Below are 17,372 nucleotides of genomic sequence, written 5' to 3' on the forward strand. Positions count from 1 at the left end.
GCTCAAATGGAAATGAGTTCACAGTTCTTTCTTCTCCACCCTTGTGTCCGTATCTTATTACAAAACTTTCATGGATCAAGCTGTTTGCTGATTTGACTCATCCAAAGACATCTTTTTCTAAAAAAAACCATCCTAAACTCCTTTTTTGAGAACACAGAAAGTTTTCAATTAGAAAAAAATGTGAAAAGGGAAATATTATTGTCTCCTGTTTGAGACGCTGATAAAACTGTGCCTTTTTTTCCTCCATATATACTTGTGAAGGGTTTTTCCTTATATTTTTTCCTTATCTTTATAGAATCCAGTTCTGGTAAAATAGAAACTCTCCCTATTCCATGAGCCTACAGGTTCCAAAATGCAAAACTAGTCCATGACTAGTGGGCTACAAAATCTGGCACAAAGCTGGTGAGCAATGGCAGGAGGTTTCCACTACTCCAATCCAACACAATTAATGTGATGTGTAATCATTAAATTATATCCCACTTCTGGGGCTTCTTCTGATCTGTATCTTTTATTACAGATACAGTTGTGCACAGTGAAGAACTTTAAATCTCATCAGAGAAAGATATGTAAAAAAAACCCCAACTCAGCCAAGAAAAAAACCATGGTCAGAGAGGGGGAAAATCTTAAGAAGGAGGATGAAAGGTGGGGAAGAAAACCCCTCAGATCATTTACTGTGACAATTGGTATTTTTCCTTTGTGAAGGGAAGCAAATGCTTAATCACTGCCCCACTCTTTATCATAACTTTTACTTCCTATGAGCAGAAGAGGACATTTATCTTTACTTTTTGTTCATTTTATAACATTAGAGTCCTTCACTTGATTGAAAAGACTACACAAGGTACTGAGTAGTAAAAGCCAACTATCTAATTTTGCAAGTTATAATAGTTGCCAAAGACATAACAAAAGAGCAAAAGAAAGACTTGAAGATGAAAACTGGAATACTGAGAATTTTAACTGGAAAGATCTTACTAATGCAAGAGCTAGCCAAAATCTAGACACATAGAAGAGGGGTTGAGATGCATTATTTATCAGCAAATGAAAGCTGTAAGTTGAAGACAAACAGGAATTCATCCAGAGGTTAATTCCTCCAGCAACAACAACATAAAAAAACCCAAAACAAACAAACAAACAAAAAAAAAACACTAACCCACCCCCCCCCCCCAAAAAAAAAAAAAGGCTCTAAAAAACAGGGGAAAAAAAATCACTAATTTTACTTCTGAGTGACTTCTTAGTATAAAAGATCTGAGGAATTGTCCAAATGGTGGCAGTGAAACAGGAAAGCAGAAAGGAGAGACAGGAATCACTAAGGAAAAGATTTCCCTTGGCAGTGGGCTTCGTGAAGAGTTTCTGTCCTTGTATTTTTTCTTGCCTACATTCACTTACAAGGTGTTTTCTCCCCTGTGCTGCTGGGGTCTTGCTGGAAGTGAGGAGTGTGTCTTAGATTAGGCTAAATTCAAATGACATAGTAATACAACAACTTGAAATGAAGAAAGTGAATTTCATTGGAGTCCAGCTGAATTAAAATTGTGTATGAATGAAATGGGGGTTTTTGCTTTTTGTGCTTGCCTGTTCTTTATATAATTCTTTCCCATTTAAAATATACAAATTGACTTTTAAATCTGTGGCACAGATTTAGAATGAATGTAAGGAAGTACTACTAAACCATTTTGTATCAATTTCCTTCATTTTATCCTGCATTAACTAATGGGGACTTCTGACAATCCAACCATTTGTTCTGTTCTCTTGCAAAAGGCAGCAAAATCTTCTTGTGAGTCCCAGGTTCTGCTGTCTCAGATGTGCTTTTTTCTGCTGGGATGTGTCAAATGGCAAAGAACCTGATTCTGATCCACAGACATTCACATTTAATTAATTTCAGTAATTGATAATGCTTAATTAATGACTTGCACTGTCAGCTTTATAAACTGGATTTCTTGTATCTTTCAAAGGGGATTTTTAAAAAAACCTGAAAATTCTTGCACTGAAAAGAATGGAAAAAGCACCCATCTACTAAAGATTTGCATTGGCAGGGAAATTTTTAACATTAATTTGAATCTAAGCATCATGGCTGTATTTGGGTGAGCACTTCAAAACAGAGAATTCTGAATATTTGGGAGGAGGCAATGTGTACATATTCTTGATTCTTCTGGTAAATATGCAGAGCAAAGGATCAGGGGGAGACTTTTGAAAAGCATTTTGGTCATTTGCAGACAGCCTCTCACCTGTCTCCTGTAGAGTTAATGCAGCTTTGCACTGCTGTGTATCCCACAGCTCCAACCTCCTGCCCACCCTAAAACACTCCTAAAATCACTCTGATGTCTGGGTGTCACACTGAGCACCTTGGAAAGGACAAGCCTCATGTGGAGCATCGCTACAGTGGTCACTTCAGTCCGGCATGAACTCCTAGATCCACATCCTAAAATTAAAATATCCTATGGTTTTGACTTTTTGACAGTTTCTCTTAAAATCTGGTGTCAATCTCTTCTATTTTCCTACCCCTCCTGAGTTCAACACACACAAAAGTGTACGAAAGTTACTACTTTTGTGTAAGAAAAAAGAATCCCACAGCGTTTCTTTGTAATAACTGTTCAGCTACAAAATTTTATTGGTCTCCTTCTATGTTCCCTCTAGAGGATGTAATGCACAAAAGCATTGCCACGGAACATATAAAATTACAAATGAAATTTATTGTAAAAAGTAGAATGTCTTCTAGACTGGTGTCAGTATTTATTTCATTCATAAACCAAAACTGCAGGTATAATATATTCATTGTCAGCAAGTTCATGTGTGTAAATTGCCATCCAACAGTATTGACTGATATAAGACAGATATTGAAAAGACAATTTAAATTTACTCTTCCAAACATAAACTGTTCCACAAAAGCACTGTAAAAACTCCTTCAAAGTTTTGCGTTGTGCTTCACATTTATGGTTAACTACATAATTTGGTTGTGTCATAATCCACTGTGTTTGGCAATTTGGCATTAAAGGCCTGCAAAGCAGATTGGATCCTCACCACTTCACTGGTAGACAGTTTGAGTCTATGACGGAGCAAGCAAGAGAAGAGGTCCAGACGACGTTGGCCGGGTGGAGAGAGTTTATTTACACGATCCCGAATCTCCAACAGCTGCAAAAGTGCTGAGTCCTGTGAGCCCTGAGTGTAGGGGTAGTCCAGCTGCAAAATCAAGTCTCGAATTGCTTCTGGGTCGAAGTGCATGCTGTAGCCAAACACTTGGATGTTGTTGATTTTCATGTAGCCCAGATTTCTTGAGGGATCAATAAATTCCAGGGGTTCGTAGTAGATGCTCTCGTTGCCATTTGGACCATTTGACTTTATTCTACTCCTCAAATAGATGTGCACGGTTTCAAAAAATGTCTTCCACTTGTTGCCCAGAGTCAGCGTCCAGTTATAGCACTGAAGGGGCAAGTCCAGTTTAGTCCGCTCCCAGTCCGGGAAATTATTTTCATTCACAGGCATAAACCAGCTCTCAGAGTGGCTGCCCCCAAAAGGGTTGATATAAACAGCAAGGACGGGCTCTAAGGTGCTGTTCTTGGTCAGGCAAATTTGCAGAGAGAGGCCCAGTATCATATGGACCAGGCTGGACTTGTACTTGTTGCTCTTAAGAGTCAGGAGCATCCGCTTGCGCCACGAGGGGTCGAACCAGCTGTTGAGGCGCATGTCATTGCTGATGAAGATGGCGTGGACCTCGATCCTCCGGTCCGTCTTCTGCAGCAAATACTTCATCTCCAGGTCCTGCAGGTCCGTCTCGAAGCCGATGTAGTGCTCGGTGGAGTCGGCCACCTCGGGCTTGCAGAGCCCCTGGCTCAGCATGTAGCCGGCGTTGCAGCTGCCGCAGCGCGTGCGGTTGTCGGGGGCGCAGCTCAGGCAGGCGGGGCCGTCGCCCAGCGTGCAGGGCAGGAAGCCGTGGCAGGCCACCTGGTCGTTGGGGCAGGTGCACGTGTGGGTCTCCTCCGAAAAGCTGCCCAGGAGCCCGTTCTCGTTGCAGTAGAGGAAGGACTGGATGCGGTTGAGCCAGTAGTTGGAAGACCTGCAGCGTGGAAAGAACTTGTTTTTAACAAAGAGAGGTCTGCACGCAGCAAATACGACTTTGTTGTGTTTTATCAGAAAGAGAAAAATAAAGCTGGTTTTAGTGTCAGGTTAAGGCACGATAGCATCTGCTGTCAGATAGTTACAGGTATAAATTGCCTCTTAACAATGCAAAATCACAAAAGAAAAGTTTTCTTATAACCCACAGGCATGACAGGAACATCTATTTCAGGTATTTGCTTTCTCTGTGTCTCTGTCAAGGCAGCCTGACAAAGAGCCATTTTCTGTAACTGTCTTCAGATTAACATCTTGAAATCCTACGCAGTTGAGATTATTTTTATGTGCTCTATTTGACCAAAGTGTTTAGTGTGTATCTAAGTGTCTACAATTCTACTGTCCCTCTATTCAGTTATGAAGATTTATTTTATTTTTACTAGCTGGAGGTGCATTGATTTACAGACAGTGATACAAAATTCTTTCCTAGAATAGCAATAGGTGCCTACCCCCCACCCAAAGAGATTCTTTAGATGACTTCCAGCACTGCAGAATCTCTACAGGAAGCCATGCATGAGTGCATGAGCTTGTTGTGTTTACTTTTCATCTTTAGGGACAAAATTAAAAGATCACTTTAATGTTCTTCTTGTCATCTCATTTTGGTTTCACTAGGAGGAACCATTAAAGTCCTGCATCACACTGGGAAAGCATACTGAAACCAACAGTTTAGGCTGATGAGGCACATCCACTAGAAGAAAGACTATGGGAAGAGCAAAGCTACATGGAAATAGTCAGAAAAATGATCTTTGCATTTTTCAACTCCTATTATTCTCAGTAATGCACAGTTTAAGGACTTGTTCTGTCTGCTGCAATCAGATCTGTTGTTGCCACATGAATGATGATGGTTGTACAGTTTCTTCCCCTTTCATTACATTGTTTTGAAGAGAAAATGCAAGACCCTCATTTACTCCTGACTGACTTTAAAGTCACATCTGAATTTGCCTCAAGGAGAAATCCATGGCATCTCAAATTCTGATATTTTAGAAACTTGAAAATAAAATTCAGTAAAAATATACTCTGGTGACTTTTTAAATCTTTCTATTTTTCCCTTTTGTAGGGCAGGAATCTCGGTTGCTCCGGTTGGAGGTTTACATACCTAAAGCTCTAAGTATTTTCTAGAAGCATAAGTAAGTATAATAACATGCACAACATGAACATACCTCATCATTATTCTTCTTGGTGCTTATTTGAAAGTCAGCATTAAGCAAAAATATTCTGGGTGAGTATTCCTCTGTTTCCTAATTACAAATCACAATGTCCATTCTGCAGGCAAGGTCAATGTCACAAAATAAAAGTTACCCCAGAACTGAGAAGACCTTGAAGCTGTCCCAGGTGGAATGGAAAGCTGCTGTGTGTTTTGTCTGGGTTGTTTTGACAGCAGCCTGCAGATCTGGAGCTGTCCCAGCCAGACCAGGTGTGTGTGACCCTGGTGCCCATTTTGGGCTGAACTCTCCTGTTCACTGCTATAACCCCATGGGCACCACAGCAACAAAAACAGAGCAGATTCCTCCCAAGGGAGGGAAACCAACCTCCAAAGGCCTCTCTTTGCAGCTTCTCCCTAATCCTTTGTGCTTCTCTGTGCTATTTTAAGAATTGATGCGGAGTCCCAAAAGCTGCTGGAGGTAAGATATAAAAGTCTGGTTTGTTTACTTTAACTCTTTGGTTAATGCCATTTGATTCACAGTAGCCTTCATAAAGTTGCGACCTTGTGCTTTATCACACTGGACAGAAAACTGGGCAGATTTCAAGGCTGTATTATTTGCATTTTAATATCCAAGTTTTCTGCTGGTATTGTTACTACCATGTGCAATTACATGGCTACTGGGTTTGTAACTGTGACTTGTAGCATCCTCCTCCACTTCTGTTGGGAACAGAAGTCCATGCCTTTGAAAAGTTTTATTATGCATTTAGGAATTCATTTCCAGATCACATTTATAGAAAAGCTCTTTTTACACAGACCAGGAACTGTTAGGGAATACATGCAGCAGTTTAAAAATCTGCATGAAATTACAAACTGCAAAATTAAGTAATTTTCTTTCTATAACTTAGTTATGCTGTTTGTAACTTAGTATTATCTAGCTTATTTAAACTGCTATGTCTTTGATGATTAGCAGTTGCAAAGAGGTCAACAACTTTAAAGGGAAGGAGGTTATCTCCTTATTCCAATGAAGTTCAAAACAATAACATTCCAATATTATTGTCTTACTTTGATTTCTTTTTACCTGAGTTTAAACAGAGAGATTTCAAGAAGAATCTGCTTAATACTTTTCTTTGATTATTTAACAAATACAGTCTATTAAAAAAAAATAAAACTACTTCCTTATTTAACTGCTTGTTTTAAAATTAGTCATTCAGGAATATTGTTACTCTTTGTAAATTTATTGCTTTCAGTAGAGCAAATTAATAAAATTATGTGAAAGTACATAAAATGTGGGTGATACCTACTTTATGTAAGCCACTCGTCCTTAATTGGGTAAATTCACACTGGCAAGTCATTACAAAATCATTTTTCTCCTAGAGATTCATGATCAGATAAGTTCTGGACCCTGCAGCCAAGGGAGAGGATTGACTGGGAGCAGATGTGTCCTGCAGGTCACCACCTGGCTGAACAGCTGCTGCAGCCCAGGCTGCCACAGCCCCTCCAGGACGGTGGCAGCTGGGGACAGAGGGGGGATTGTAAATGCAGGTGAACCCAATGGGAAGAAATGATAATGTCTGATTCAATTCAGAAGGCTGAATGATTTCTTTATTATAACTATGCTAAAATACATTAATATACTATATAAAGGAAGATACTAAAACCACATATTACTTTCTCTAACTCTATATCTCTAACACAACTTGTGACCCTCTCTTGAGAATCCAGCTCCAGGTGGGTTGGATTGACCATCAGGCTCAAACAATCCTCACCAGAATCCAATCAAGGAATCACCCCAGGTAAACAATTCTCCAAACACATTCCACATAGGAAAAACAAGGAGCAGAAATAGTTTTCTCTTTCATTTCTCTCTGTGCACCTCTATGAAAATCCTGAGAGAGGAAGAAATTTGCTGCCACAAGGTGGTTTTAGAGAAGGTGAGAGGTGACAGCTCAGGTGCCAGCTTGCTAACCCTGTGACAAAGGTTTCAAACATCGCTAGCTTGGGGCTGCAGCTCTAATGGAGGCTGGGAAATAAAGTATCCAGGGAGAGAGGCTTTCCAGTGTGGTTTGGAACTGCATCATCCATTTGGAACTGGATGATCTTCAAGGACCTTTCCAACCCAAATCATTCTGTGATTGTGTGATTCATTCTGTGCAGAGAGTGGTGCACCTAGGGACCCTTCTCTGTGCCTGGACACGGATGTAGGGAAAGGAACATTTGGACACATTTCCAGTACTGTGACCTCCTCGATATCACAGAGGTGTGGTGGATGGACAGAGACTCCTTGGAGAAATCAGGTAGAAGGGGAACAGTTGCACTCCCCACAGAAAGATGACTACAGAACTAAAACTTCACTACTGAACAAGCAATGCACTGATCAGGCTCTCCAGGGCAGGGGTGAGAGGAGAGGACAGTGAGAGGGACACTGTCAGAATCTTAAACACCATGAGATAGAAGGAAATGGATGAAGCCTGTCACCCTGTTCTTTTAAAAGTTTGAAAGTTCTTCTGAAAGTTTCCTATGCATTCTGATGTTTACATATTTCTCCTAGAGTTCTCACACACTGTTCATGTAACTAATGATTGTTCTGCATTCTTCTTTGTGGGAAGAGAGAAGTGATGGACTGTTGGTTTGACCAGTGTGGTTGGAGAGGTGGCAATTTCATCCTCCAATCCACTGCCACTTTTGGAATTCTATATATTACAAAGTCAGAAAATAAACTTCCTCTTTTTGATCTTTATCCCCTCTTTTGATCTATCATGAATGTGTGAGTTATTTCATGTCGTAGTGCGACAGAAGCCTCCCTGAATTCACAGAATTCACAGAATCACTGGGTTGGAAGAGACCTTCAAGATGATCAAATCCAACCCAGCCCCAGCACCTCAACTAAACCCTGGCACCCAGTGCCACATCCAGGCTTTGTTTAAACACATCCAGGGATGGTGACTCCACCACCTCCCCAGGCAGACCATTCCAGAACTTTATCACTCAGCACCAACTGGAGAAAGCAGCATGACCACACGTGCCCTCAGCGAGGCTTGAAAGAGCTCTTCAATTACTCTTTTAACAATAAAATATTATTATTTGATTTGGGAAATTGCACATGCTGGCCTGATGAGTTAGTTTTCCGAACCCTGGGGGTAGAACCAGCTTCCAAACCTAGTGAAACCAGCAAGAATAGTCTTAGCCACTCCAGTGAGCTTCAAATAAAAATGGAATGCTTGAAATACCTGTGTCTTCCTCATCCTGCAAAGTTATGTGATAATTTATAATCAAAAGCTATTTTCTGGTGACTGACACACTTGAAATCAACACTTTGCTGTAGCAGTAAAACAATTTTTAGTGTAATTAAATATTATATTTGGTAAACACAGGATACTTGTCAAATTATATAATGAATTACACCTTCCTAGAAATTGTTTGGAATTTTTTTAAACTTCTTTTGTTTATTTATTATTATTTATTTTTCAAGTCATTGAAATCAACGTTTTTAAACCAGCACAAAAGTACAAAAGAAGTGCTAAATCTGGACAACATTTATCTGAAAACATGAATATTGATTGTCCTGTTAGTAGAAGACCTGTTGTCTCTATAAGATAACCACTGCTCTGATTTGTGAGCAGTGAGCCAAGTAACCCTTCCAAATCCCAAACTCCTGCCTTTTAGTTAAGACCCCAAAACTGGTGTCCATTATTCTGGGGTTTGAATCTCACCATTGGCTGTAAAGAGTTCCTGCTCACACAAATCACACCTCTCAGGGAAGAACAGTTCCTCCCTCCTTATTAATAATAATAATAAGAATAATTCCTCCCTCCTTATTCTTCCATGTCTGATCAAATATGTCAGTTTAAAAATACCTAGAGGTGCACAACAACATTCCACAAATTTTCTCAGTTCTTAAAATTTTTTTGGAAGCAGATTGTTAACTAATTCTGCTCCAATTACAACTTCAGCTCCAAATTCTACTCATTTCCTACTCTGCTACAAGTTCAGACCACTGTTGCAGCATGAAGAGACTCCTGTGGTTAAATCTGCTGCCCCATAATCTGCACCAGCTTTCAGCTGGAATGCTTGCAGGGGAAAGAAAGCCTGCCAGATAATATCACTTTTGCACAAGCATGGTAAAAACATATGATAATACTAGGGAAGTTAATGCAGCAATTAACACCAGCTAAGTTTCTGATGAGAATCTTAATGACAGATATAAATCATAATTCTGAAGTGCATTTAAAATAACTTGGAAATTTTTTTCTTACTCTAAAAAAACTTTAGTTAATAACAGGATTATTTTTACTAGAGCAGTTGCAAGCTTATTCCAATCCATGTGCCTATTCCTGTTTGGTACACTGTAATATTAAATGTAAAAGCAAAACACTATGGTCACCCAATAGAATAGCTGGAGCAAGTATTTAATCATGATATGACACTTTTACCTCCTTCTCTGCCTCACTAAGTGCTTAACATCTGTTGTACATCAGATGGCTCAGTAGCAGATGATGAGTACTCAGTGAGGCAGATGCTAAGTAAAAAAATGAAGACAATTTAACAAGAAGTGGAGAGGCAGTAAAATACCCATTACCTACTCTCCCCTTCTTTGGAGGCCAAGTCCAGTATAAATCTGTGAGACAGCAACATCAGCACCAAATGCACTTTCAGACATTTCTACAACGTCCTACTCTGGATCAGGTGGATTTACATCTTGGGAAGGACACATCAGACTCCAAGCACTTTGTTTCTGTGCTGTGATTCAAAACAACAGCAATGGCTGCTTAATTTGATAGTGGTCTTTATGAGAATGTTGTTTTCTTCTAGGAATCAGGGTAAAACTACCAACTGCACAGCAGCCAGAAGAGCAGTGAGTGATCATAGAAGCACAGAACCACGGAATGGTTTGGGCTGGGGAATAGCTTAAAGTCCAGTCCCATCCCCTGCCATGGCAGGGACACCTTCCACTGTTCCAGGGAGATCCAAGCCCTGTCCAGCCTGTCCTTGGACACTGCCAGGTATCCAGGAACAGCCACAGCTTCTCTGAGCACCCTGTGCCAGGGCCTCACCACACTCACAGGGAGCAATTCCTTCCTAAAATTTAATCTAGCCTGTCCTCTGGCAGTGGAAAGCCATTCCCCCTTGTCCTGTCACTCCATCCCTTGTAAGCAGTCTCCCTCTTTCTTTCCTCTGGGCTCCCTTCAGGTACAGTGAGGTCACCCTAAAGCTCTTCCTCTCCAGGAGAACAATCCCATCTCTCCCATCCTCTCCTCCCAGCAGAGCTGCTCCATCCCTCTGACCATGCTGTGCCTCCCCTGGGCTCTCTCCAGCAGCTCCAGCTCCTCCTGTGCTGGGGCAGCTCTGCAGGTGGGGTCTCAGCTGAGCACGGGGCACAGGGGCAGAATCCCCCTCCCCTGCTGCCCACGCTGGGGCTCAGCCCAGGGCAGGGGGTTCAGGGCTGGGGCAGCTCCAGTCTCACCCCCAGCACCCCCAAATCCTTCTCCCAGGGCTGCTCCCTCTGCTGCTCCCCAGGCTGGATTGAGCCCAGGGGCTGCCCTGAGCAGGTCTTGTTAAAACCTCCTGGGGCTCCCGTGGGCCACGTCTGGAGCTTCTCCAGGTCCCTCTGCCTGCCACCCTGTCCTCCAGGGCTGTCACTGCTCCCTCAGCTTGGTGTCACCTGCAAACCTGCTGAGAATGGCCTCGATCCCTCTGTCATTAGAAGATTGAATGTTTTTACTTTATTCAGCCTCACAAAATTACCCACCACTGAGATAAATGTGCCTGAAATCATTTTCCTGTGGCTCATGTTACAGGCATGGCAGTGAGACTCTCGGTGACACTGCAAATCCCACTGCCAAAGATGGCAAAGGGGAGGGTGCAGCTGCTCTGAATTCACCTCTCACAGCTTCACTGCTGCTCTACCTGAGCCAGGAATTTTTAGGCTGATCCAACGGTCTGGACTATGTGGGCCATGGTGAACACAAAAAGTAGTGTAAAGTAGGGAAGGACTATGATACTTTTCTAAATATATGCAAAGGAAAGAGAAACCTCTACCTAAGGGATGCCTGTTAGCATACACAGAAAAGATATTAATTAGCTATGGAATTTTAATGGAAATGTTGTCTTCATATGCTGAAATTGCTCCCAGCATTGAAGTGGATGCAGTAACTAAAGAAATGTGTCTCAGTGTGATGATATTCTGTGGTGACTGGCTGAACCTGGAGCATGATGCTGGATTATGTTGCTGGGGCTGTTCACAGTCTAAACTGAATCTGCTTTAAATTATGGAGCCAAAATACCTTGTTTTCCCTGATAATCACATTTAAGAAGAGTCTTTCCAGATTCCCTAGCCCTCATGTCACCACTCTGCAGCTGTTTCCTGGGCCACTCAGGGCTGGTACAAAATCAATAATACATGTTCTTCCTTTTAAATTCCTCACAGTCTTTATATTATGAGAAGTACAGGAATTAAGCCCCTACATTAAGTGGTTGAAACTTTTTGCATCTCATAGACAAAACTGCCATGGGTTTCACAATATTTCAAGCTAAACAACATTTTGGCACTAAAATATACAATATTTCAGATGATATTTATAGCTTGTCTGTTATGAATTGATTTACAAAGCTTTGTAGTTTTAACTACATTGATGTAGTTAAAAGTCTCACTGTAAAATTTTTCTAATATGAAACATTTCTGCCACACACACCCCCAAAAGAATAATTATTAAGAAAAAAAATTAAGATAGTATATCCAGAACTCTTTTGACACAGCCCTAATCATAATGACCATTGTGGTATTTTTAATTGGGAATCAAACTGCTTTGTAGCACCAAATAGTTATGTAAAGAGAGACAAAACAGAGACAAGCTTTGAAAGCTTTTACTAAGTAATGATCCAAAGTGCAGCAGGGGCAGAGGAAACATACAGAAAATTAATTAATGGAGTAAATTGTAGAACAAAAGGAATCAGAGCTGTTGGGAAAATTAAGAGTTTCCATGTAAAGGAGGAAGAAACTTGCCACACACATGCACAAAACCCCACCAAAATACTCCAACCAAAAACCTCCAAACCAGCCAACCCATGTGTGCTTCTCATAGCCAATGTCAATGTCTGTGTGTGCTTGTGTTTGTAGTGTTGGATCTGTGAAAAACTGACCTTGGTTCACAGATTAGCCACTCATTTTGTGGAATTTTAGGTGGAATTTTCCAGATGTATGTTAAAGTATAAAAGTAAAAAAAATAATGAAGTTATTATAAGGGTTAACTAGATGCCTCTGTGACACTCAGGTTAATAAAACCCTTTAGGGCATTAGAAAAGTAACAACCAAATTTACTGCAATGTAACCATCTTTATCATGAGTGAAGGAAAACATTTCCAGGGATCCAGGGCCAGCCACAGCTTCTCTGGGCACCCTATGCCTCCCCACCCTCTTCCTAAAAGGAATTTTTCTTTCTGCCCAGTCTAAATCTACCTTCTCTTATTTTAAAACCACTGCCTTCTGTCCCCTCACTACAGGGCTGCTTTAAAAGTCTCTCTACATATTTCATATTCCACTCATGTCTCACTCTGTATTGATGCTGCCCAGTGTATTTTCCCTGCATTTCTGCCAGCCTTTCCCTCCCAGCTGGATTTATTAGCCCCAAAAGATGCTCACATTAATGTAGAGCAAGGGCAGCTCTTTGCTCTGTGTTCAGCAGACCAAAAAGTAGAGGCAAAAAAGAAAGAAGTGAAGGAACACCCTGACTTGGGAAAAGGAGAAAAATGAAATAGGATTTTGAAATGAAAATTCCTTTCACTGAATAATTTAAGATGGAAGTGTAAATGTAGCTAATTCAGGGGTTTCTTTGAATTTTAATATATATATTTATAGCTGGCATAAACCTAATTTCAGTATTTAATCTCTAGGAGGAAGCAGCTACTAAGACCAACTGGATTCCCATGTCAAGATCTTGAGGCCAAATGCAAAATAATAGTCTAAGTTGTTTGTGTGAACTGTACTGCAACAATAACAAGATGTACCAGAAGCTCTAGTAGGCAGTAGAAATTCTAGAATTAATAAAAAAGTAGCCTTGACTGAAAGCTCTTTTTATATAATGCAGCAGATGACAAAAGTCTATTGAAGATATGAACAGAATGCTGTGTGTTTTAACACTGTACTTCAGGTAGGAGAAAGCAGCACCCACATTTTTGGAGTATTTTCTTCAAAACAGGAGTAAAATAGAAAGTTTAGAGACTGGAGATAATTTCTGAGCTAAAGCCTTTCAATAAATTGTAGGATAATCAAAAATCAAGCAAAAGGGCAATTGGTAGGGTTACTGAACCATAACAGACCCACAAAATTCCCACTGCTGCCAACAGCATCCAAAGTTTTATTCATGGTAAGGGGTAAATCCGGATATGAAAAGAGAGTTAGCACCAGAAAAAGCAGCCATCAATTCCAGACTTTCTGGAATTAAACCTCATTATTCCACGTAAATTCAGAGCCTCATTAACAACCAGTAGCAGAGAGTCAAGTCCATGATTACATCTGTGAAGCTGATACAAGACCATCACATTTTCCCACTGATTTTGAGACAAGACCGTTAGTCCCATTTCAGGCGTCCTTATCCCCAGGTACAAATAACTGAAATAAAATAAAATAAAATAAAATAAAATAAAATAAAATAAAATAAAATAAAATAAAATCAAATAAAATAAAATAAAATAAACAAATAAATAAATAAATTAAAATCTGCCTCTGCAAACTTTGTGGCAGATATGAATGTGGAGCTAGGGAAAAATCTGCTTTTAGTCCTGGTTTATTTCTGTATGATGATGACTATGGACCAGTCACTTGCTCTTTCTTTTGATAATGAGCCTTATTTTTTCCCTGCTGTTTCCTATTTGGATTATAAATGTAGTTATCCCTAAAAGCTACTGTAATATAAACAGCAACAATCTGTCATTTTCTTCCATTGTGCAGAACCAGAAGGATTACAGCAAAGCAAGAATATCCCAGACAAGAGTAATGGTCTTAATTAAATACAAAACTCAGTTCTGTATTCATACCTCACTTGTCATATCATTAAACAAAATAAACCAAATAAGATTGTGAGATCACTGTGCTTTTTTTCTCTAATTTTGTCATAACTGAAAATCGCTATAATTTTGAGCAAATCCTTAAAATTTTAATGCAGACACAAAAGAAGGCAGATACACAGGCAGAAGAGAGGTTTGGTTTTCTGCCATGGTATGTTCAAATAAATTTCTGAAAGAAAACTAAAGGCTGTCTAGAAAAGTTGGATCCTGCTGTTTAAAGCAACACATATTTTACTTCACTTAAAAATGTATAATACTTGTAATAATATGTCACTTGTGTAACAGTCATAAACAGAGAAAGTGTTAAAATAAATGGGCAAATGTTGCATGTCATAATATCAATTAGGAGACAGACTTGCAATAATGCTTATAACAAATATTAAGTGATTGTATCTCCTAGAACATTATTGCCTACCTTAAGCAATCAAACCCACAGTCTGAAATGCATAGAAGGTGATAGAAAGGGTAAAAAACCCCCCAGTTTTCTACATGTTAATCTGCATAATAGAAAAATTAGTGTAGATAACAGAGTGAAAGGCCAAAATCCCACCTTGGAAGATATGGAATTGTGATCTGCAGCACTAGAGGAACTCTGAATCATACCCTGAAGCAGTGACAACTCTTATTGCAAAGAAAGGCCATGTTACTCCTGAAATGCTGTTTTTCTACATAGGTAATCTCCTTCTGATGAGCTCATCCCCTATTGCTATTGCATGCCTTTAAATGCCATGATATTCAAGGGTGGAAAGAAAATCTGCCCATGCAGAACAGCTTCCTTGACACCTTGAAATTTTTATTTAAGGGAATATAATTAAAAACACACATACCAGCCCATCAAAAAAAAAACCAACCAAAAAAGCTAACAAAGCACCCAAAATGTTGGTCCACTTTGAATTCCTCCTAAGTAAAACTAACAGGCTGCTACAGAAGGAATTAATTTAAAGACTTTGTCTTTCACAAATAATTCCTAAGTGTTCACATCAATAACCAAAAGTGGATTGGAGCAGACAAGATTTCCTTGCAGGAGAAGAAAAAAAGATCTGTTAGAGAATCCGTTTTTCTGACAAGTGATGTACAACATTTCAGAGCCTACAAAGGGATGTGTTTTAAGGCATATTTAGCATTCTCAACAGAGTCATTCCAAGAATCTTGGATTGTAATCACAGTGGGACACTAAAGGCTCTGGAGGAATTCTATCATTAACAAGGTCTCTAGCTTTATATAAATACATATATATATATATATATATATGTGCACAGACACACACAGATATGTACATACATACATACATACATACCTATATATATATATATATATATATATATACATATATTCAAAACATTCCTCCTTAATACCCTAGGCACTCTCAGAAAAGTTTATCTGTCCCTTGTAGAAAGACCAGATGCTTCCACCTGGGGAAAATAAAAAAGCAAAGCTACAAAAATCCTCTGAAAAAGAAGTCCTCCCAAACACACATTCAAGGGCTCTAAATGGACCAAGGGAACAAGGGTCATGGTGATATGAGGGGAATGGTGATGCTACTAATTAATGCAAATGAATGATGAAGAGATAAAATTGAATTTTTTACTGAAGCTAGAGAAGTGGCAAAGAGCTCATTTTCTCTTCCACTTTGTACAGAATTTTACACCACCTGTAGTTCTGTGTCTTTGCATTTTAAGCTCTTGAAGCTCATGAAGGTTGGTTAAATTTTGAGATTGTGAATGAGGTCATGAAACACAAAGGATGGCATAGTGCTAGTTTATAATTGTTTAATTACTGGAGCAAAAGCACCACCAAAATGTCCCCAAAAAGATTCCATCCATTCTTGATACTGCAAATTATATTGCATTTGTAGTAGAAGTGACAACAAAAGCCTGAAGATATGATCCACATTGGAAAAACCAACCTGCCTCAAGAGCCTTTGCCTTGAAGAGATCCCAATCTAAGTGCAAACCAGGCAAAATAAATAGAAATGGGCTGCAGGATGTGCTCACAGGGGTGTTAGAGCTGCAGTGAGGGATGGTGAGGACTGGAGGGGGATAATTGCAGAGCCAGGAGCTGGAATGCAAGTCTGGATCTTTAACAGCCCCTCTGTCATGCAGATTTCCTGCTGAGCACCACTGAATAACAAGGAATAGCCACAAAAATAGCACTGATGTCCTCAGGCAAACATATCACCCATGATTTGTCCTGTTTGTCCAACACATGGGGTTTGGAAGTATCTTTTACATGGATTCTAGTGGATAAGATGGCTCAGCATTTATATTACAGTTTGCAGATTTTGGTGGGATCTCTTTCAGCCTGCACTTCCATCCAATCGTTGGTGACTTTTCCCTCTTCCCAAGCTGCAGCTATTTGTGGTGCTCCTGATGGACAGCAAAGGTAAGAGGGTTTGTCACAGGCAGGTAAACAGGGCTGCAGCACAAACACTCTCACCTTGGTGAGTAATTGCACTGCCCCTGCCACACCATCCATCTCCAATGCCAAAAGGACTGAGGAACCCAAATCCACACACAATCCAGTGTTTTTCACAAGGCCAGGATCAACATCCCCAGAAAGCCAGAGAAAAATTGGCTCTGCTCAAATCCTTTCTTGGATTTTGAAATTTACTCTTAAGAGTCAAACACTCTTTCTCCAAGCCCCAAACTGTCCAAGATACAAGGAGAACAAACTAATATTGGTTTTACATGTCTTATAATCAGTGCTGTTTGTTGCAATATAGTTCTGTCAAGTATTACTATTATCTGAATGCCTATTGCTCCTTTAATCTATCTAATTCACCTCACTATGGGCTTGCTACAAAAAAAATTATGGCAGTATTAAAAAGGACCCCTTTAGTTTGAGAGCATTCCTGACCAATCACTTACATAATCCTAATATTTTTAATACCAGCCTCTATCTCTGTGAGAAACCACAGGAGCTACTGCTCAATGATGTAATTTTAAAAGTAATTTCAAGAGTACCACCTGTCCTTGTAACCAGCAGTATATTGCCAGTGATCCTTATTTACTCAAATAAAACTTGACTGGATTCTTTTAGTACTCTACAGCAGTTTTCACTGGCTGTCTTT

At 39.9% G+C, this 17,372-nt stretch overlaps 1 protein-coding gene across 2 annotated transcripts in view; it reads right to left on the reverse strand.

Moving 5' to 3' along the window:
* Nucleotides 1-2,567: 2,567 nt before the first annotated feature.
* BRINP3 (BMP/retinoic acid inducible neural specific 3) overlaps nt 2,568-17,372 on the reverse strand; it is a 204,954-nt gene continuing 190,149 nt past the window's right edge. For both annotated transcript variants that reach the window (XM_085586627.1, XM_085586628.1), the window contains exon 8: nt 2,568-4,045. In XM_085586627.1, coding sequence (XP_085442753.1) covers nt 2,929-4,045 — 1,117 coding nt within the window. In that variant the 3' untranslated portion in view covers nt 2,568-2,928. The remainder of the gene's footprint in view (nt 4,046-17,372) is intronic.

The sequence above is a fragment of the Lonchura striata genome, chromosome 8, assembly GCF_050655825.1.
Source record: "Lonchura striata isolate lonStrDom1 chromosome 8, ASM5065582v1, whole genome shotgun sequence".
NCBI classification, from domain to species: domain Eukaryota; kingdom Metazoa; phylum Chordata; class Aves; order Passeriformes; family Estrildidae; genus Lonchura; species Lonchura striata.